The sequence below is a fragment of the Carettochelys insculpta genome, chromosome 14, assembly GCF_033958435.1.
Source record: "Carettochelys insculpta isolate YL-2023 chromosome 14, ASM3395843v1, whole genome shotgun sequence".
NCBI lineage: Eukaryota > Metazoa > Chordata > Testudines > Carettochelyidae > Carettochelys > Carettochelys insculpta.
The window spans coordinates 23,718,852-23,739,812 of record NC_134150.1 but is presented as its reverse complement, the minus strand read 5'-3'; the positions used below and the strand labels follow the sequence as shown (position 1 = coordinate 23,739,812).

At 43.6% G+C, this 20,961-nt stretch overlaps 1 protein-coding gene and 1 long non-coding RNA gene across 4 annotated transcripts in view; both read left to right on the top strand.

Moving 5' to 3' along the window:
• The first annotated feature begins 123 nt into the window (after positions 1–123).
• LOC142020836 (uncharacterized) lies at positions 124–17,870 on the top strand. Of its 3 annotated transcripts, none has more exons than XR_012647517.1 (4): positions 124–272; positions 6,696–6,907; positions 7,887–7,964; positions 17,795–17,870. It is a non-coding gene; the product is annotated as an uncharacterized LOC142020836 (long non-coding RNA). The 3 variants fall into 3 exon arrangements; XR_012647518.1 differs by lacking the exon at positions 124–272 and adding an exon at positions 6,192–6,302 and having other exon boundaries at positions 6,735–6,907; XR_012647519.1 differs by lacking the exon at positions 7,887–7,964 and having other exon boundaries at positions 17,795–17,859.
• A 987-nt stretch (positions 17,871–18,857) lies between these two features.
• LOC142020714 (neural-cadherin-like) overlaps positions 18,858–20,961 on the top strand; it is a 123,156-nt gene continuing 121,052 nt past the window's right edge. Inside the window, exon 1 of the mRNA XM_075008822.1 lies at positions 18,858–19,884. Within this exon, the coding sequence (XP_074864923.1) occupies positions 18,858–19,884 (1,027 nt within the window). The remainder of the gene's footprint in view (positions 19,885–20,961) is intronic.

The window sequence follows — 20,961 nt, the reverse complement described above, 5'->3', positions numbered from 1 at the left end:
CTGAGGCGATTGGGCGGGAGACGGGCGCTGCGGGGAGGCGCGCGCGCCGGACCTGGCGGGGCGCTCGCCCAGCTGCTGGCACCGCGCAGGGGTTCACGGCACCACAAACCCCCGCAGACACTGCACGGGGCCCGCCGGGGTGGCGAGTGGCTCCGCCGTAGCTGGTCTGTCAGTGCCGCGTTGGGGCCAGTTGCACTAGCGGGCCACGTGCATCTGTTTCTCTGGCCAGGACCGATCCACCCGGCTGCGACTTGCTGTACCCGGCGGCTTCGGTACGTCTGCGCTACAGGCGGCGGCGTCTCTCCTCCGGTGTCCGCGAGACGAGTGGCGCCCCTCGCAGTAGTGCGTGGGAGACCCAGTGGGGTGACGTTACCCTGTAGTTTATAACAGGCCCACTCACTTGGGAGGAGGGGCAGTTGCCCCGGGGCCCCCGTGCCAAAGGGGCTCGGAGCTCAGGGCCCCGTGGGAGGATGGCGGGAGCGCAGCTCTCTGCGACCGTGGGTGTCCCAGCACCGTGCTCCAGGCAGTGCTGCGCCCCGGCTTCTGCCTTGGCCCCGCCCCTTCTGGGGCACAGAGTCGGGGTAACATCAGTTACTGCCTCCCTCGGAGTTTTCTACTCGTAGCAGATTTCAACACACCAGCGGATCATAAACTGCGATCTGTGGCGATTTGCTGCTGGTGCACCTTGAGCGTGTCCATCAGAGGCTACGGCCCGTAGCTGTTAGCTCCATATTAAATCTTCATTGTAAATGCCGTTAGATTGAATTAGAGAGCCCTATTACCGATAACAAAATCTCAATATTACCGGATGGCTGTCAGAGGTTAAAGCGGCTCCCTCCCACCGGGCCCCAGGCCCCCCAGAGACTGTTGGCCCTGCTGAGTTTCTAAGGCTATGTCACCTTATAGACTAACAGATATTTTGGAGCATAAGCTTTTTGCCCATGAAAGCTTATGCTCCAAAATATCTGTTAGTCTATAAGGTGCCACAAGACTTCTTGTTGTTCTCGAAGCTACAGACTAACATGGCCACCTCTCTGATACTTAAGGCTGTGTCTACACTAGAACAGTCTGTCGAGAGGTCTTCTCTGTCGACAGACGTGTGTAGATCGTCATGCCTCAAATTTTTGAGGGTAAAAACTGTTGAGAGAAATCTGGAGTTCTGTCGAGACTGTCCAGGCCCCTTCTGTCGACAAAACTATAGTGTAGACACAGCCTAAGAGTAAAGCTTCAAAGTGACAGTCAGTCTCCACCCTCAGAGCTGTCCTCTGTGAGCAGCAGCTTGCTCAGCTGTTAGCTTTCCTTGTTTTGATAGCTGTGTTTCTGTGTCCCCCACAAGCCATGGGCCCCATTGCCTGCCTTAGATTCCCACACCTCTTCAGAAATGTTCTGCAGCCTCACTTCCCCAACTGTGGATCACTGGCTGAGACAGGAATCTCTGCCACGCATGTCCTTTCTTGATATACACCTCCCAGTTATGCGTGCCATAGGACGTGATCCATAACCGATTATGCCCATTCTGGCTATGCAACTCCATGTCCATCTATGGACTGTTGCAGATACTATTGCAGATTGAGGGGAGACATGATAGCAGTTTTCAGGTATCTAAAAGGGTGTCATAAGGAGGAGGGAGAAAACTTGTTCTTCTTGGCCTCTGAGGATAGAACAAGAGGCAATGTGCTTCAACTGCAGTGAGGGAGGTTTAGGTTGAACATTAGGAAAAAGTTTCTAACTGTCAGGGTAGTCAAACAGTGGAATAAATCGCCAAGGGAGGTTGTGGAATCTCCATCGCTGGAGATATTTAAGAACAGGTTAGATAGATGCCTATCAGGGATGGTTTAGACAGTACTTGGTCCTGCCATTGGGGCAGGGGCTGGGCTGGACTCGATGGCCTCTCGAGGTCCCTTCCAGTCCTCGTATTCTATGATTCTGTGATTCTGTATTTCAGTACCCACCAAAGGAGGAGGAAAAGCAAGTAGCTATGCTTTCACAGCACCTCAGCTATTACCCTCCCTCTAAATCTAAAAGGGCATGGAAAGCCCTCACCAGAACTGGTGTAAGGTGGTGCTTACGGCTTATACCAATTCAGAGTGGACATTTGGACTAAGTCCACCCAGTGGTGCTTAATCAGTGTTACACAAGTGATGACATATGATTGATAGAGATCTCTAATCTGGCAAGGACATAGAAACTAATTTGGGAGTTCATGTGGCCCAAATGCCAACCACTAGATCCCACCTCATCTCACATGCAACTTACCAAACAGGAAGCTCTTTGGGGACTGAAAGTGCCACAAGTTTAAAAAAAAATTAATATTTCTATAGAAATTTAGGGGGTAATAATATAACCAAAATCAATCATAAAAGATGTCAAATTGTTTCCTTTTTGGTGCTTTGAATTAAAAATTCTTGCAGTGGGTGGGAGAGCAATTAGTGGAGAATTTTTTTTTTTGCTTCACTTCTCTATAATTGTTACAGAAGAAGGGGCAATTGAGTAGCTTACTATGGCTAGCTGCAAAAGAGGCAAGAGTGAAAGGGAAAAAAAGCTTTGGTTTTCTTTTAGTGGAGCTAGAGTCACTCACTTTCACATTCCTGACTTGTACAGACCTGATGTCCTGTGTCCGTCTTGAAAGTTGGGGTATACTGCTGGTTTCCTATTGGGCCTGCTCTCCCTTTTTTAAAGATAGTGTTATCAGGAGTAGTAACAGAGAGTAAGCCGTGCTACTCTATACACTATCAAAACAAAAAGCAGTCAAGTAGCACTTTAAAGACTAGCAAAGTAGTTTATTAGGTGAGCTTTCGTGGGACAGACCCACTTCTTCAGACCATAGCCAGGTCTGGTCTGGCTATGGTCTGAAGAAGTGGGTCTGTCCCACAAAAGCTCACCTAATAAACTATTTTGCTAGTCTTTAAAGTGCTACTTGACTGCTTTTTGTTTTGTTATCAGGAGTGTACGCTTTGGCTGATGCTTTTGAGGAAGCTTTATTATTATCATGTTAACAGCAGATGGAGCCCTAGCTCTACCAAAGCTCTTTTATTGATCATTAAAATACAAAGCACCAAACACAATAATTGTTGTTTTTTTGCTGTGCAGTATGTCCTCACAGATGAAGCTTTAATCTGTATTGTACATCTCTGTTGCTGTAAATTCATGCTCCATTATACCACCATATGCTTTGATTCACTCAGAGAAAGCTGCGGCAATCCTAACATTTTGTTTTAGCTTTTTAGCTGTTAATGCTGCATGTTTGATTGCATATTATTTTCTCACACACTGAAAGGTTATGTCTTAATAAGTTACTCTAAACATGTTTATTAGCAGTGAGTCTGCAGCTGATGAGTTCTTATGCCATGAGAAGGTATCATTGCAATCACTGATAATTCCACTATGGCTATGTCTACACTAGCCCCAAACTTCGAAATGGCCATGTAAATGGCCATTTCGAAGTTTACTAATGAAGCGCTGAAATACATATTCAGCGCCTCATTAGCATGCGGGCGGCCGCGGCACTTTGAAGTAGGCAGGGTCCTTTCGAAAAGGAGCCCCGTCGGGATGAGCCGTGCAGCGGCAAGCTGCGTCAATTTCGAAGTGCCGCGGCCGCCCGCATGCTAATGAGGCGCTGAATATGTATTTCAGCGCTTCATTAGTAAACTTCGAAATGGCCATTTACATGGCCATTTCAAAGTTTGGGGCTAGTGTAGACATGGCTTATGAGTTTCAAAGACAGAAGGAGAGTTTGGCCCCTAAAAAAAATCTAGAGGCATGTAGCACAATGTTTTTTTATCTCATTGTTTTCTAGTCAGCTGTCTATTTGGTTTTTTCATGTATTTGTATGCAGTAAGTATTGATGCAAGATGGACTATTTTATATAAAGTACAGAAGCAGGTTTGTCAGAATGAGTCACAGATCAAATGAACTTCTCCGTGATATCTGAATATTGTAACAGAGGAGTTAAATTATTGTTAAATAAAATTAGTTATTTAATCTTTTTTTACATACAGTATTGGGTCCAGAGACTCTTAAGTACCATTTTTGTAGATGAACAAAAGTTCAGTATTCCTGCTTTTCAAACTTCTCAGAAGCCTGCTTCTAAATCTTTCAATCCATTTTATGATTATAGATGCGGTTCATTGACAGCCAGGATCAAACCTGGGATTGCTAAAGCTTAATGCATGACTCTCAAGGCATGACCTAAAAGACACATCTCTCTTAGCCAAGGTTGTGGCAGACTCTTCAGCCTTTAGCTGGCCTAGGTGCCAGTAGCGTGGAACAGAGTGCCACACCAAGCAGGCATAGGTTACACGCTATAAATGTGATGATCCATTTGTACTTTTTCTTTGAGTTCACAGAAATAAATCCAATTTGGTAAATACATATAGATTCCTAAGGACCTTCAACATTTAAGAGTTTAAAGTGTTTACAAACTCTCAAATATTTTATATTACTAATGTTTACATATTATTTAGGTCTAATCTGTTCAAATATTCCTAGTTACTTTTGAACACAAGGAATTCTGTTATGTTTTAAGAAACTTGGCAATAGGCCCAGAGAAGCCTGAAATTCTTACTTATAGTTTGTCAATGTAACTGCCTTTTTTTAAATCAGTGTCTATGTATTTACTGTTCTTGAAATTCTGATTACCCCAGAATTTAATGCTGAAAGTCTTCTAGGGGAATCTTATTACTTAATTAATGATGAAAGGTTGTTGCTACTGTTACTAAAATAACATATTTCACAGATTTTTTAAAATATTCAGTTAACAATATTGGAGAATTGCCACATTGGAATATTGTACTCTTTATAATTGTGATTGTCAAGCTGAGGAAGATGATCAATATCAATATAGTTGGCTACCTACTAAATATGTACTATCAATCCAGTATCATGACAGAAGAGTATTTTGAAGATGTGTCTAACTTCAGGAAGTAATATTTGATTAGCAAAATGTTCCTTTCGAAGGACTGTAAGATTTAATTTCAAACAGTAGGTGTCTCACAAAGACTTTTTTCCTTCTTTTTCTTAGTGGTTAAATAATATGAGAAATACTGTATTAAGCATTCACATGACCCTTATTACAGTATCCTTATTACTTTATTATTGTTTATCAATAAAGTATTACTTTATTCTGTAACAATAGCCAAAAACCTTCAGCAGCACTGCTGCTTTTGTGTTTTGGCCTGTTACAGCTGTATTTAGTAGTTTATTGCTGTGGCACAGAGAAGAATTCCTTATCTCCTAATGAGATGCTGCCACTCACATGGCTACGTCTACACGAGCCCCAAACTTCGAAATGGCCACGCAAATGGCCATTTCGAAGTTTACTAATGAAGCACTGAAATGCATATTCGGCGCTTCATTAGCATGCGGGCGGCTGCGGCACTTCAAAATTGAGCTGATGGGAATAAGGGGACTTTGAAGTAGGCGGGGTCCTTTCGAAAAGGAGCCCCATCAGGACGAGATGCGTGGTGGCAAGGCACGTCAATTTTAAAGTGCTGCGGCCGCCTGCCTGCTAATGAAGCGCTGAATATGCATTTCAGCGCTTCATTTGTAAACTTCGAAATGGCCATTTGCGTGGCCATTTCGAAGTTTGGGGCTCGTGTAGACACGGCCACATATGACCCAAAATAATTGTTTTCTAAAAACAATATTTACAGAAGGCCTCAATAGTTCAGCCATAAAATTGAGTTCCTGAATTAAAGGAGATGATTATAGAGCGGGGATTCTTAAACTTCATTGAACCACAACCCCCTTCTGACAACAAAAATTACGATATGACCCCAGAATGGAGGGCTGAAGCATGACTACCTGAGCTACATTGTTCTGGGTATGACGGGGAGGAGGTGGCAAAGCCCAAGGACTTCCGCAACAAGCAGGTGGGGGAAAAGGAGCCTGTAACCTTAGCCCCCCCACTGAGGACTGAAGCAATTGGGCTTCAGCTTTCATCCTAGGTGTCAGAGCTTGGACTTGGCCCTGGGCCTCAGAAACTCTAAGCCCTGGTAACCCCATTAAAATGGGGTCCTGACCCACAGCTTGAGAAACACTGTAGTATATATGATCCACTACATTGTTATATATAGTAATTTGAGTTCTTTTGGTGTTCTCTTTACAGTTATATTTATACAGCTATATCTCAGCTGAACAAAATTCTTCAAAATGGAATTTAGCATACAATTTCTGAGCTCAAGAACAAAGTTGCTAAATATGCAGCTGTTATAAATAGCTAACTTTATGAGTTCCTTACTCAGGCAAAACTTTCATTGAAGTCAATGGGAATTTGACTGAATAACACTGTAGGATTTGGCCTGGTATGTGTGAGTATTTCAAATTCTAAGGGCTTTAAAAATGGACGTTATCTAAGTTATGATATGAATATGTGTTTGTGTTACTCACAAGCTGCTTTGATTTAAAACATGCAAGTGATCTAATTCCTGTAAACCTGTCATTTTTGAACTGTTTATATGGGATTTAGTCTTTATAATTCACTAAACCTAGATATATGCAAAGATAATTGTTATGTCATTCAATATGACACACATGCTTATTTAGATATAACATACAAAGCACCTTCCCAAACAAGCACACACACCAATGTTCTGTACTGTGACATTGTTCATAGTTATTTAAACAACAATTAACTTCAAGAGAGTTGAAATATATTTGTACTAATTAGTGTTTTGTTTCCTTCTCTGGAAATTTAGGAAATTGGAAGCAAATAATGCCTTACATCTGTTTGGTAGAAATTTTGAACAGGTCTTTTTCTTATGGAAGCATACAGTACAGGATGTCCCAACCATCTGACCCGTTCAGCAGAAATGTTGTCCTGAAGAATTATCTGTGTCCAGTGGCACAGCAACAGGGCAATGGAGACTCCATTCTAATACCTTCTCTGTATTTTATGCAGATTATTGAGGTAAGAGCGAAACACTAGTCCTACGTGTTCACACCAAACTTTTTTCCATTTTAGATTTCAATCCAATAAACTACTTGAGTCACATTAGTAATTGTATTCCTTTAACCATATGTATGGAAGCTTAAAAGAAGAGCCACGTAAAAGTTCTTGATGTGGAATAATTCATCATGTGATGCTCATACATGGTATAGATTTCTACTCATCTGTTAGGGCAGTGATTCTTAATGTATATTCCGTTATGCGCAATTCTCTGTGTTATGTTGGCTGCATCTGCACAATAGATGTATTAGCTATGTAGCCCTGAGGATGTCATGTGGACCACAGTTGTGTGCTGACTGGGGCACAAGCAGGTGGAAAAAGAGGACTTGTTATGACCTTGTCAGTGAGGTAACAAACATGTCTGGGAGAGCTGAGACTGAGCAATTCCTGGTTCTGCACTACAGAAATGATGTGAACTCACTAGAGAGAGTCTAGCGGGATGACTTATCAAGAGAGACTGAGGGGTTTGTGCCTGTTTAATCTACAGAAGAGAAGGGCATGGGACAGTTGATAATATCTTTCAATTACCTGAAGAGGGGTTCCAAAGTAGGTGGAGAGAGGCTGATCTCTGTGGTGACAGATGATAGAATAAGGAGCAATGATCTCAAGTTGCAGTGGGGGAGATCTAGGATGGATATCAGGAAAAACTGTTTCACTGGGAGAATGGTGACGCTCTGGAATGGGCTACCTAGGGAGGTGGTAGAATATTCTTCCCTAAGAGGTCTTTAAGTCCCAGCATGACAAAGCCCTGGCTGGGTGATTTATTTGTGATTGGCCCTGCTTTCTGCAGGGGGCTGGACTCAATGAGCTTGGGAGGTCTCTTCCAACCCTATGATTCTACCTTTAAGTCCATTACTGACTGTCCAGGGAGGTTAGTGTTCCTCTGGTTTATATATGTTGACTTCCTTGATGATTGGTGTCCATTTTTCCTTTGGTACAGAGACTAATTTGGCCAACATACATGGCTGAGCGGCACTGCAGGCACATGATGGCATATATCACGTTACTACCTGTGCAGGTGAATGAGCCTCTGATTGTGTGACTTGTGTGGTGAGGTTCTGTGATGCTGTTGCTTTTATAGGTATGTGGACATAGTGGCAATAGAATTTATTGCAGAGATAGGTTTCTGTGACTGCTGGTGAGTATTTGCTTCAGGTTAGGAGACTATCTATGTTTGTGTTATTCATTGTTTAACACTTTTTCATAGATAAAGTATCTCTAGTGATCCTGGCTCTTATCACTGCTTCTTAAACAGATATTGATTTTGACTTGGACCAGGACAACACATAACCACTTAAGGAGACCTGTTAAAACACTCCTAGGCATAGATAACTGGGACCTTGGGAAGGGCTTTAGGAATTTGTAATAATAAATAAAAGAAGCAGTGAGTTAGGAATAGGAGCTCATTTATCTAACTTTATTGAAAGGCATTTATTATGGGACAAAACTACTCATTTCAATGATATTCAACAATTGTTATATTTTAACTCCAGCCCCCACAAGTAAAAACATTTGCCTATGTCCTTGTAGTAAGAATTTGTGTGCTGTATCTTTTAGATCAATACTATTACGATTTGCTTTGGTTGCTTTGTGTTCTATAGGTTTTAAGGCCTGCAGAGAGCACTGCATGACAGAGCACACAAGAGAGGGATGGGCAATAATTTTTGCAGTGGGACCACTCTATGAATTTTGGTACTGGTTGCGGGCTGGCTCTGGGTCCTCCAGAAGAGGCGGTGCTTCGGCAGGAAGGATTGGGGCTGTGGGGTTACAGAGAGGCAAAGAATGTGTATGAGTGTGAAAGAGAAATACTTTTTGGCCGTGTCTACACTAGCCCCAAACTTCGAAATGGCCATGTAAATGGCCATTTCGCAGTTTACTAATGAAGCGCTGAAATACATATCAGCACCTCCTTAGCATGTGGGCGGCTGCGGCACTTTGAAATTGATGCGGCTCACCGCCACGCGGCTCGTTCAGACGGGGCTCCTTTTCGAAAGGACCCCGCCTCCTTCAATGTCCCCTTATTCCCATCTGCTCATAGGAATAAGGGGACTTCGAAATTGACACGGCTCGCCGCCGCGTGGCTCATCCCAACGGGGCTCCTTTTCGAAAGGACCCCGCCTACTTCGAAGTGCCACGGCCGCCTGCATGCTAATGAGGCGCTGAATATGTATTTCAGCGCTTCATTAGTAAACTTCGGAATGGCCATGTACATGGCCATTTCGAAGTTTGGGGCTAGTGTAGACATAGCCTTTGTGTGACAGACAGACTTTTTGACATATATTGAGTGTTTGTTGCAGTGTATATGTAACAGTGACTCTGCATGTGTGGCACAGACTGGGTATTTGTGACAGTGATACAGAATGCATGCTGGCTGCTGCTGGGTAAGTGTCTGAGAGAAGCCACCCTCAGTCTTGTTAAGGGAAATCTGTCCTGCTGTATTGTCCTGCTGTATTGTCTCCCTCCTGCCCTACTCTGCACTCCTGAGTTTGTCACTTACCATCGATGCTTCAGACTGGAGCAGTTCCACTGTGTGTCTCCCTCTCCCCGTTCCTTGCTCTGTAAGGATGGGGTACAGAGACACGGGAACACCGTGACTTCAGCACTATCCCTTCCACCACCTGTCCTTCTACACAGCAAGCAGGAGATTTGTAGGAACAGCCTGGCTGCAAATGAAACAAGGTTGGAGGGGAAGGGCAGCTAAATACGTGCTGATTGCTGTATGTATGCATGCTCTGCTAATCAACTGGGCAGGCTAGATCTGGCCCCCAGGAGTGATTTTTATTTAGTTATTTATTTTCCAATGCTGATATAGAATTTCATCTATTCCTTCCTGCAATGGAAGGAATTATTCTTACCCACGGTGTAAAAGAAAATTGTCTAATAATCTGTGGTTCAAATAAAGCTACTATCTACAGAACAGTGAATAGGTCTATGTTCTTAGCCTTCTCTTACTGCATTGCCAGCTTCTCTTGATTTCTCTACTACTATTGCCCGCAAACGTTATAATGAAAAGACAGAAATTCTCTTTCCAATTTCTTTTTTCTCTGCATTAAGTACAGACAGTTTTTCAGGGCACTGCTGTGGCTCTGGCTTTATCATTCTCATAAGAATGAAAAGAGGCTAGATACTGATCTCCACTATCTTTCTTGTGCTGGGTTGAGTCAAGATCATTCAACTACCCTCTGCACTCCAGCTGAAGAGGTCATGCACAGACCATGGAAAATAATCTCTTATTAGTCCTCCGAATGTCCAGTTCCTTGTTTTGACTTACATGTGATGTTCCAAGACAAAACAAAATGGCTACGTCTACACTACAGAGACCTGTTGACAGAAGTTTCTGTCAGAAGAGATCTTCCACCAAAACTGCTGGCAGATCACATCCACACACAAAAGTGGCTTGAAAGAGCAATCTGCTCCATCAACAGAGCAACCAGACTGCCTGACTGTTTCTCTACAGAATGGCCAGCCAAAGCTCAGCAAACAGGACTGGTGAATCAGAAGACCTGTCTGTCGACAGAGGGCCCTCTGGAGTGCCTACAGGGCTTTTTGGTCAACAGAAACTGTCCACAAAGGTGTTATTTCTCATAATGGAGAGGCAGAACGCTGTTGGCAGAAGTGCAGACTTTTGTTGACAAAACACGTTTTGTGCATAGATATTCTGCAAATTTTGTCGACAAAACTCTCTAGTATAGGTGTAGCTAATGTGATCCTCTTCCCATCCTTATGGTGCCAGGAAATACATTAGATGCCAAAGTCTGCTGCCGTTACTTGAGAACCTCTTCTGGTGAAGTCACCAGAGCCTAGCTCCTCAAAGGTATTTAAGGCATTAAGGTATTTATTTCCACTGAAATAATCTAAATACTTTTGAGGATCTGGGGTCTGGGAGTCTTGTTTGAGCAATGTGTGCAGAATTTAGCTCTTTTCTCAGAGGATTCTTAAGTTATCTACTATTGTTATGCTTATAAGAAGCACACAGGTTCTTTATGGGGGAAAAAGGCAATACACCACATTTATTAAAAATACAGTGGAAAAGCAGCTAGCATATGCGCTCTGTCTCTCTCTCTCTCTCTCTCCCTCCCCCTCTTTCTTTCTCTCTCCTGCCAGTTGATGTTTATAGTTACTGGTCTCTCGCTTGCCTTAGCTTGGTGGCCATGCAGGAAAAGTAAAACGGGAATGGGGTTCTAGCTCAGTGTAGACCAAGGCTCCAGTGTTCAGTGGCAGAATGGAACCCTTATGGGAAAGCAGTCCTTCTTTTATAATGGTTCATCGTCATGCTGTTTTTCTGATGGATGTTTGTTATCTCAGGTTGTCCATCTTGCTCCTTGTTTTTCCATGCTAAGCTGGTTCCGTGTCTTTTCTGTCAGGGTCCTGAGTTGTCAGTCTGCCCTCTTTTGATATGCAGTCATCTCTGTGCCTTCTTCTTCACTGCTGGGTCCTCCTTCTAGCATGTGATCTTGCTATGGCCTTCACACTTATCTCTCATGCACGCCTCACTGTCACACATGTAACAAGGGTTAGCCAAACAAAATTTCAAAAGAGCAGATCATTACATTCTTTTACTACACAATATTACAGTAGATACTTCTGGACTAAGAACATAATGATGACCATAAGAATGTAAGTCTGTTTCTGCCTTGAAATGGTTTGGCAGAATATACAATGTAAAACATATTAAGACTTAGTACATCTATATATAATGCCTTTTTTTGTCAAAAGATGCCAGTATTCAGCCAGCTTTCCTCCCCTCCCACCAGCCAATTCCATGACTGGGTCTGCTGAGGTGCCAATACTCAGTACTGGCAACTACTGGCACAAAAGACTCAGTACTAGCAACTACTGGCACAAAAGAGCACTCTCTGTGTGTGTACGCGCATGTGTGTGTAAAATCACTAAAATAGGTATTTTTCTGCAACACTATCACTTTGTCCTTTATTTTGAGCTATGTCACATGACTTTGAAGGGACGTGCGTAGTCCATCTAAGCAACACTGCTCTGGTTTCTCATGTACAAAAAATTATATAAATGGAGTTGTCTTGATTTCATTTCAGAAAACACATCTCACTGCATCTCAATTTAAACCAATTAATATCATTTAATTCCTTTTTAGGACGCTTGTTCTCTTTCTTCTTTGTCTCCATTAACCCAGTTAATCTCATCATCCTTTCTTCTTCACAATAAACACTTTTTAGTAGAATCAGAGATTGTTCATTGCATTTTTGTCATGTAAATGCATCCTGTCTGCGTTTTAGTCATGGCATTTCATCAGCAAGCATCACTATGGGAAATCAGTGAATATATCTAACAAGGTTACAGTACTCTCATTGTGAGAAAATATCTTCAGCTTTGGCTAAGAAGCTCAAATGGAATTGATGATATCCTTCAGAAGCAGTAAAGGAGATGCAGGCCTATCAATGCTAGTAGTTGCAGTATGACAGCTATGCACTTCTCAATATGTTGCCCAGCATGTGCTCAAGCAAATCTTGATCATGCAATATTTTTCTAGATACAAGAGAGACATGATGTTTCTGGTAATTTATTATTAATAAATCAGTTTGGAATCCATAGGGACAAGAAGGCAAAAACAAATTAAAAGCAAACTTCTGTCATCTTACAAGCTACCTCTGCAAGATCTTTTTTCCTAAAGGATGAACTCCAGCTGTAATGAATGGCAAGTGGTGACTTCTACAGATGTGCAAGAAATATTATCAGAATAGTAAAATAGGGTTGTTCTTATTGCGTTTCCTCAAAAATATTCTTGCCTTCCTAAGCATCCTGACGTGTCAAAGTATAATAACATTGATGTACTGTAAAATAGTTAAGTTTGCAATGTCAGTTTACCATGTTTGTCAGTGTTAATACAGGAATGATAGTGAAATGTTTCAAAAGACCAAAAATACGTATAATATAATATAATGTAATATAACGTGAGTTGGTAGGTACTGATATAAATACTTCTTAGGGGTGCCTTTTTTTTTAAAAGGTCAAATATGGTAACCCTAATCACAAAGAAAGGAGCAACAGTTCTAGAACAGTCTGTTTAGTGGGCTGTCCTGGAGCAAGAGACTCTGGGAACCCCTTAATACTAAAACACTCCACCTGGCAGGCTACCCTGCAGCCTGGAAGCTTTGGCATTTCAACTGCTCACCACATGAGCTGCTGAGGAGTGAATGGGTGAGATGGACAGAATTTAGGATCCTGAATCATGCTTGAGTTCCAGGGAAACTTCATGGGCAACACAACAGATATCAGAACTACTAGTCTCCTCTAAATACAATATACCTGATTTTGATCTCGCACCATTTTAACACCTTTTCAACTTTGTTGTCCCAATGGATTTATTTCTCATTAACACAGATGTATGATTAAGATCTGTACGAAGTATAATAATTTATTCAGACTATTCTGCTCTTTATATTCATTCTTAATACTACTTTCTAAGACTTATATACAAACCATATGAAATGCTGTGTTTTTCCAGCCACCCATAATGAACTTCAGTAAAATTGTTATGAAGAGATCTTAAAACTTTCGGCTGAAAGTGTTCAGGTCTTAGCAAAGACTTGGTGGCAAATGACTTTTTTAAATGATTTTCGCTGCTGTGTTCCAGGGAAAAAATGTGACATGTACCAGGATTAGACAATAGCAGCTGTACTTCTGAATAATTATAGTTAATCTTTGCCTGTTTAATTTTGCAGACCTATCACTTGTACTCTGCATTTGAGCAAATGGAGCTACAAATGTTACAGACAATAACAATGTACTAAATATCTGAAACAGTATCATAGATAATAGGGTGAGAAAGAGGGTACCTCAGTGCATGCAGCAGTGCAGTTTAACATAGTAGTATGATTAGCACCTGCCTGTGCATCAGATTGTGCCCCACCATCCCAAGAGGGAAATGTACTGGCTGCAGCATATCAGAGGCACAGGGAGAAAGCAGTTTTCTGCTGCCCGGTAAGTAATATGTGATTAATTTTTTAGTTAATTTTTTCTTAATATTGTAAGTCATTCATGAAGAATAAAGATCCAATAACTTTAAGGTGCAAATCATTCATAACAAGCTATGACTTTTTCATGATAAGCATCTGGAAATCTCAGCAACCAATGATGAAAAAAGTTATAGAAATATGTTTTAAAAAAATTCAAAAGACACAGCATTGTCTGGTACCCAAAATACACTTACAATTTTAGCTTCAGCAACAATGAAACTGGTATGCCCAGCCCTGTCTCTATTTTATCCAATCGTACTGTCAACATTAACAAATGTTATATGTAGAACGAGAAGAGGTTTGGGGGAAGGAAGCAGAGAATCTCATAACCACTTGGGGAATTAAGATCACCAAAAGTTCTCTGCTTTGCTGTAGGCATCGTCAAAGCGTTGTTGAGCATCTTCTCCCAAGTAGCTTCATTCCCTTCCCCTTGCCCCACCCTAGCCCATCCATTCACTTTCTAGAGGGCTTTTGTTTAGTTTTCATTTTAAATTTTTCATGGCAGCAAAACGTTTTCTTGTATATACTGACTTGCATCAATCAATATCTGTATCTTCAAAAATAAGGTCACCAATACAGCGCACTGCACTGAGCACTGAAGAATTGCATGTACATAAAATTAAGGACCACATTTTCAAAAGTGATTTTTTTTTTATTTTGTGTGTATATTTAGATATTTAAGGCACACTTTTCAGAGATGGATGGCTTCCACAGATGCACTGTAACGCTGATAATTATGTCCTAAGTGTCTATAGTTTGGTACCACATATTCTCACTTTGAAAATTGCCTGTAGGAATGGTTTATTCAGTGTTTCTCTTTAGAGGATATGCTTTGATGTTATATATGACAATTTGAGAAATCTATGTGTAGTTCATTAATTTTTTTCTCTAAGTTTTTGCTGTATGTTTTATTCTTGCTTGGTTATTTCTGTGCTAAGGAAAAGGGGTTGCCTGTTGCCTAGGTGTATGGTATCTATTATGGTGATCAACCTTTGAAAGGGAAAAACCAAGTTCTGAAGGGCCTAACTTTATGACATGGATAGAACCCTCTCCACTAGCTAAAGGTAGGAGACACCCTTAGTAAGGGAGGGCTAACGTGCAGTTTTGTTTAAATCTGGGCACTACATAGGGAAAAGGGGCCAAGTGAAGGAGAAACTGACTGACTGAGCCCTACAGCCCAAATGATCCAGGCTGTAAATCAAATCCTTGGAGAAAGGATGCCTTGAAGAGAGAGACTGAGGCACTCCGTGAACTTCAGCTCCAGGAGTACAAGTGTTTCAGAAAGATTGTTTGAAATACTTCCTACCTACTGAGGGAGAGACCAGCTTTGCAGAAGTTCCACAGTAGCCAGCTGGAAAGCAGCTGTGAGGAGCCAACAGATTCATGACAGGTCTCTTAGAGCTGAAGAATATGCCTTTTACATTTTAGAGAATTTTGTAATGATAAAACAGTTCACACATCAAGCTGTTCTTTCACCACTTTCAGAGTACTGGGCCCTTTTGAAATAAATTTTAATTTTCTGGTTCCATTTTCTACTTTATTTTTTTTTACTTTTTTGTGTCAGATTTATAATAAATATATAAATAGGTTTTGAATATATTCAGCATGGCAACCGAATCTTGGCAGCTTCAGCACATTTTATATCTTTGAGTTATGTAGGGGTTGGGTAAAAAGGACTGGAGTTTTTCAGACGCCCTATGGGACTAAATTTTTGGTAACTTTAATCTTAAACTTGGTTTTAATAAAGATATGTATGGCATTTCATAAATATGTAAACACTTTAAAGATTACTACAAATCTCAAATGCTATTTTTAATGAGATGTTTGGAGAAAACAACACAATATATTCATCTGTAAATTGTCTCTATGGTGAGAACTCAAACATTATAGTATCTCAGCTTACTTTATCCTTCAGGATGGTCTTTGTTTTTTCATGATTTGAAGAGGTGAGGAATTTAACAAATGGATCTCTGGCATGATTTGCATTTTTAAATGTCCTGTATACAGCGGTGCAGCTTTATGAGGTAGTTACTGAGTCCCTTAGCACTTTCCTGCTGTATGATTTATAGTGCCGTTAGATTACCCCTGGAGGTAGTTTAGTGCAAATTTTAATGCTAAAAGAAACTAAAGTCTGATAGAAATGTGGGAAATATCACATTATACACCACTTAGCAAAAATGAATATTTATATTAATTAGGCAACTTTTTCATCGAGTCAAGCATGCAAACTCACTGATGCGCTGTTAGTCTTGTACTAAAAGACTGAAAACTGCCTGTACAAATACATGTAAGTTGAGAGTCAGAGTTATGTTGTATGACTGTGATAGTCAGATCAATCAGAAAAGCTTTTTGGGCTCAGTGCTTAACATTATTTAGTCTGTTTCCAGGCTGGCAAGCATAGAGAGTTTGGAAAACCAAAGAGCAAAGACAGTTTGTTGGACTGGTGGGATCTTTTCTCTGATGCCTGCTTGACATCAGAAAAATGACCACTGACAATGCATGCAACTGAAAGTGGTGTAGCTGCAAGTGTAAACAAAGAGAAATGGAATTCAGCATCATTTGTGTACACTTTGTTCTTGATTTACATTTGAACTAGACCCGGTTGATCATCAGTTCAGCTGTACTGATGTGATTTCCTAGTACAGACCAAGCGGCAGGTGCTAAGGCAGTCAGCCTCTAAAGAGCAGAGCTCCGATATGTGTGCTAGCCACAGAGAGCTGGCTCAGAGGCAATCCATTCAACTTCTAAATTGAAGAGCACTTATACCAAAAAGGCTAACCCTTTCCCAATGCTATTTCATGGGAATTTCTTTTTAGGTGTGTGTGTGTCTATATGATTCAAAGATGTCTCTGCTGCCTTAAACATTCTGTCAAGGGATCTTGCTCATGATGTGACTTGGCAGGCATATTCACATGGTTCTGAAAGGAGTCCCAGGTCCTCGTCCCACAGCGGGGATAGAGAGATGACCTGTGGATCTCTGTGCAGATTCTCCCTAGACAGATCCTTCTCTCCACCCATGTTCTAACGCTTAGTTTTCTGAGTCCTGTCCTCAGAAGGGCAGCTGGCAGACTCCTGCTGCTCCAAACTGCCTTTGTTTTGTGGAAGAGTTCTTTCCTGACTATAGGAAGATCATCATGCTGAGTGGCTTTAGTATTGGAGCTATGCTTAATGGGGGACTTTGCCAGCCAATGTTCCCTCTCCCTAGCTCTTGATGTTGGTGAGATGTGAAAAAAAGTGAGACTGTTGAGCTGTATGTAATATGGAGAGCTTCCAGGCTTAAACAGTTCTGGCTGGACTGGAGCCCTCCCCCCCTTGTGGCAGGCCAAGGGCCAGGGCTTTTGTTGTGGCTGGGTCATCCCTGCCTGCAGCACAGCATGGCCAGAGCATCCTCAGTCAGAGCATGCTGAGAGCAGAGGCACTCCAGTCCAGCAAGACCAGCCCCTGTGTATGGCTGTCCCTGGGGTGGGGGGCAGCTGGAATGGGAGAAAGGGCAGTTGGAGTGGGCCTCCAGCCATTCCTGCTCTGTGCCTGGAACACCCCTAGCTATGGCAGACTGGTGGGGCTGAAGTAACAACAGCCTGCCTGCAGTGAGGTACTGCTCCAGCCCCTACTGATTAACTGTAACAGGTAAAACTCATCTGATTTAGGGTGAGGTTTGCCAGTTAAACATTAACATCCCTGGATGGCTTTTTTTTTTCTTTAATCTTCAAAAATTAGGTGGGTTTCAGGGTGAAATTGATCTGAGTTGAACTCTTCTTTTAAATTCTGTCTGAATATGTTAATAGAAATGCATTTCTGTTTGTCACAGTGACTGTAATATGATCCTTTACCTAACAGATCTGTTTTCCTTTGCACGCAGTGGTAGGCACCAACCTAAATAACAACTGGGTCTTTACATTGCTGACGTTGCAGCATGAGGACGAATACAGAACAAAGAAAGGACTGGATTTTATTCCTTTTTCTGCATCAGTAAGATGATTGTTCATTAAATCAAAGTTTGTTATAACCAAGTTTGTTTACAAACCAATTGAATGCAAGGTGGGGTTGCAGATTTATGGGAGAACAGTGGTATGGTATTGTATAGTATAAGGGCAAATTTTTACCATACGAGTTCAAACTATAGGGCAAAGTCTGAGTCTAAAACAATGGATCTCAAACTTTTTGTACGTGACCCCTTTCACATAACAAACCTCTGTGTGCCACCCATCCTTATAATTTAAAAACTTTTTACATTATTTCACATGCTACATGTATAACCCTCTTTAAAACGAATTCTTCAATGCTTTTCAATAGTCTAAAACAATTTTATAAACGTTAAAAAGACAAGTTATTTTAATAGTTGGCACCTCCCTCAGTACTAAAGACACTTGTCAATGTCACTTTTCACAGCCGATTTCGCACCCCCTTGCTGCTCCCTTACCACCCTTATTTCTGCTGTTCCGTGTTGCTGCCTGCAGAGCTGGGTTGCTGGAGAGCGGCGTACGACAGGCAGGCAGGCATCCAGCTGTGATCTTTAGGCTGGGAGGGGTGGCAGTGCGGGGATAAGGTAAATGGTGAGGTGGGTGCACGCTCTGGAAGCAGTGGGGAGGAGCCCACCTCTCAGGACTCTAATAGCTTACACTTGAGCGGAACTTTTGTAGGTTGGCCGTGTCACTAGCGCAGTGAGCGGCGCGAGCCTGGGCGGGAGTGCGAGGCAGACTCCTGCAGGGCGTCTGGTGAGGGAGCGTCTGGAGCCACAGCCTGCGCAAGAAGGGGGCTGGGCTACCAAGTCTCCGGGGACTCTCCGACACTAAGCCCCCTCGCTCTCCGCCCCTCCCAAGGCACCCAGCGAAGCGCGCCTCGGCACTAAGCAGCCGGCAGCAGAGCCAGCTCGCTGTGCAGAGCCCCAAGCAGGCGGGACCCCCAGCGGCCCGGTCGGCGGCATGGGCTACCTGGCCCGGCTGCAGCTCCCCAGCTGGCTGCTCGTGGTCTGGGCTCTGACCGCTTCCGACGCCGCCCCGCGGCGGAAACCTTCCTTCCGCGGCCACGTCCCAGAGAACTGTCCGGGGGGCACGCGGGTGAGCGGGCTGAGCATCCCGCTGAGCCGGCTGGGCCCGGAGCCCTGGTGCGCCAAGGTGCAGGGGCGCCGCTGGCACCTACAGCTGCTGGGCGAGGACCACGCGCACTTCCAGGTGTCGCTGCAGGCGCGCTCCGGCCAGGTGTGGCTGCGCACCAGCCGCCCGCTGGACCGCGAGGCGCGGGCGCTCTACGCGCTCCGCCTGGGCTTGTGCTGCAAGCACTGCCCGCGAGGCGGCGTCGCGCCCGCTGAGCTCGCCACGCTCACCGTGCTGGTGGTGGACGCCAACGACAACGCGCCGCGCTGGGCCGCCCCCTGGCCGCCGGGCGCCCTCACCCGGCTCCACGTGGAGGAGACGCTGGGGTTGCGCTCCCCGGTGTGGCAGCTGCGCGCCGAGGACGCGGACGCGGGCGCCAACGCGGAGGTGCGCTACTTCGCCCGGCCGGGCAGCGCGCACTTCTTCGTGGTGCCGCGCAGCGGCCGTGTGTTGCTGGTGCGCTCCCTGCTCCACGTGCGGGCGCCCATCCTCCTGCGCCTCTTCGCCCGCGACCGCGGGCAGCCGCCCCTGCTCAGCGCCCCGCTGGACATCGAGGTGCTGCCGCAGGTCATGTCGCTCCCGCCGCCGCCGCCGCCCCCGCGCCGCCGCCGGAGCCTCCTGCAGTCCGGCTCGCCTCTGGCGCTCTCTGTGCTCGAGGACGCCCGGCCCGGGACGCTGCTGACCACGCTGGCTTCGGCCGGGTTCGCCTCAGCCTGGTTCGAGCTGGTGTCTCCGCCCGCGGAGGAGTCCCTGCTGCGAGTGGACAGAGAGAGCGGGGACGTGGCGCTCGCCAGGAGCCTGGACAGGGAAGCGTCCGCCACCTGGGAGTTCACAGTCCGCGTCCAGGAGAGGCAAGGTACCGCCCGCAGGGTCCGCCACCCCCACCGGGCGCTGTAGAAGTGTATGGGCTGGCACGTGCGGGCGTAGTGAACATGAGTTCATGTTGAGTGTGCACACACACCCCTGCGTGGATGTGCACAGGCCGACAAGCAGCATGCACACATGAGCAGGCACCCCGTCTTCAGGGGCACCTAAATGTATGCAGAGAAGTGTGCATCAGTGCATAGCAATGTGTATAGCCATTACCATACACAGGCACGAGTACCGATACATAAATGGAATGGACATGCAAACATGCGTGTTTACATGATTGTGTAGCTATCTTACAAATAGGTGCAAGCACCCACGTGTCTGCCTTTGTCAAAGTAAAATAAAAAAGTTGGTAGTATAACAGTTTCTTTTATATATCTTGCTACTTGATCTTGCATGAATTTTACTAAGGTAGAAGGTGAAAATTATCTGGGACACAAATTTAAACCTATGTGATGACCTTGATTTGGCAAGGGAAATTAGAGATTTGCTTGCATTTGGCTTCTAAGAAGTTTCAAAATAAGGATGATGTTGAAGATGGAACTGTCCTGTAGCACAAGGTGTTTTTACAGTGTGTCATTCTAGAAAATAATATAAGTTGTAGTGATTAATAATGTTAAAACTCTTGAGGTAACTGGAGGAGTGATAGCCTTAATTTACAGGCTTACCCTTCTGTACTTCACAGTATAATGTAAAAAAGCTGAAAGGATACCACAATGACTTACTATTTAAAAAGAATTAGAAATGTTTAGAAACTTCAGTGGTATCAGTGTGCATAATGCTAAATATAGAGGTGATCACAAAAATATTATGGAATTAAGTAATGTAAACTGTGTATACATGTTAAATAAAGTGTATTAGGTATATTGAGTTATTTTTACACAAAAGTAAAAAATTTTCAGTGGCCCTGATCTGCATGTACTTAACTTAAAACACATGAGTAGTTCTGTTGGGGTAAATAGGATTTGGCACCCAGCATGCTTCAAGTTAAGCATATACCTGGTTGTAAGGTTGAAACATGGCTCATATAACATATGCCTGATTTTTATGTGGTGATTTTGAT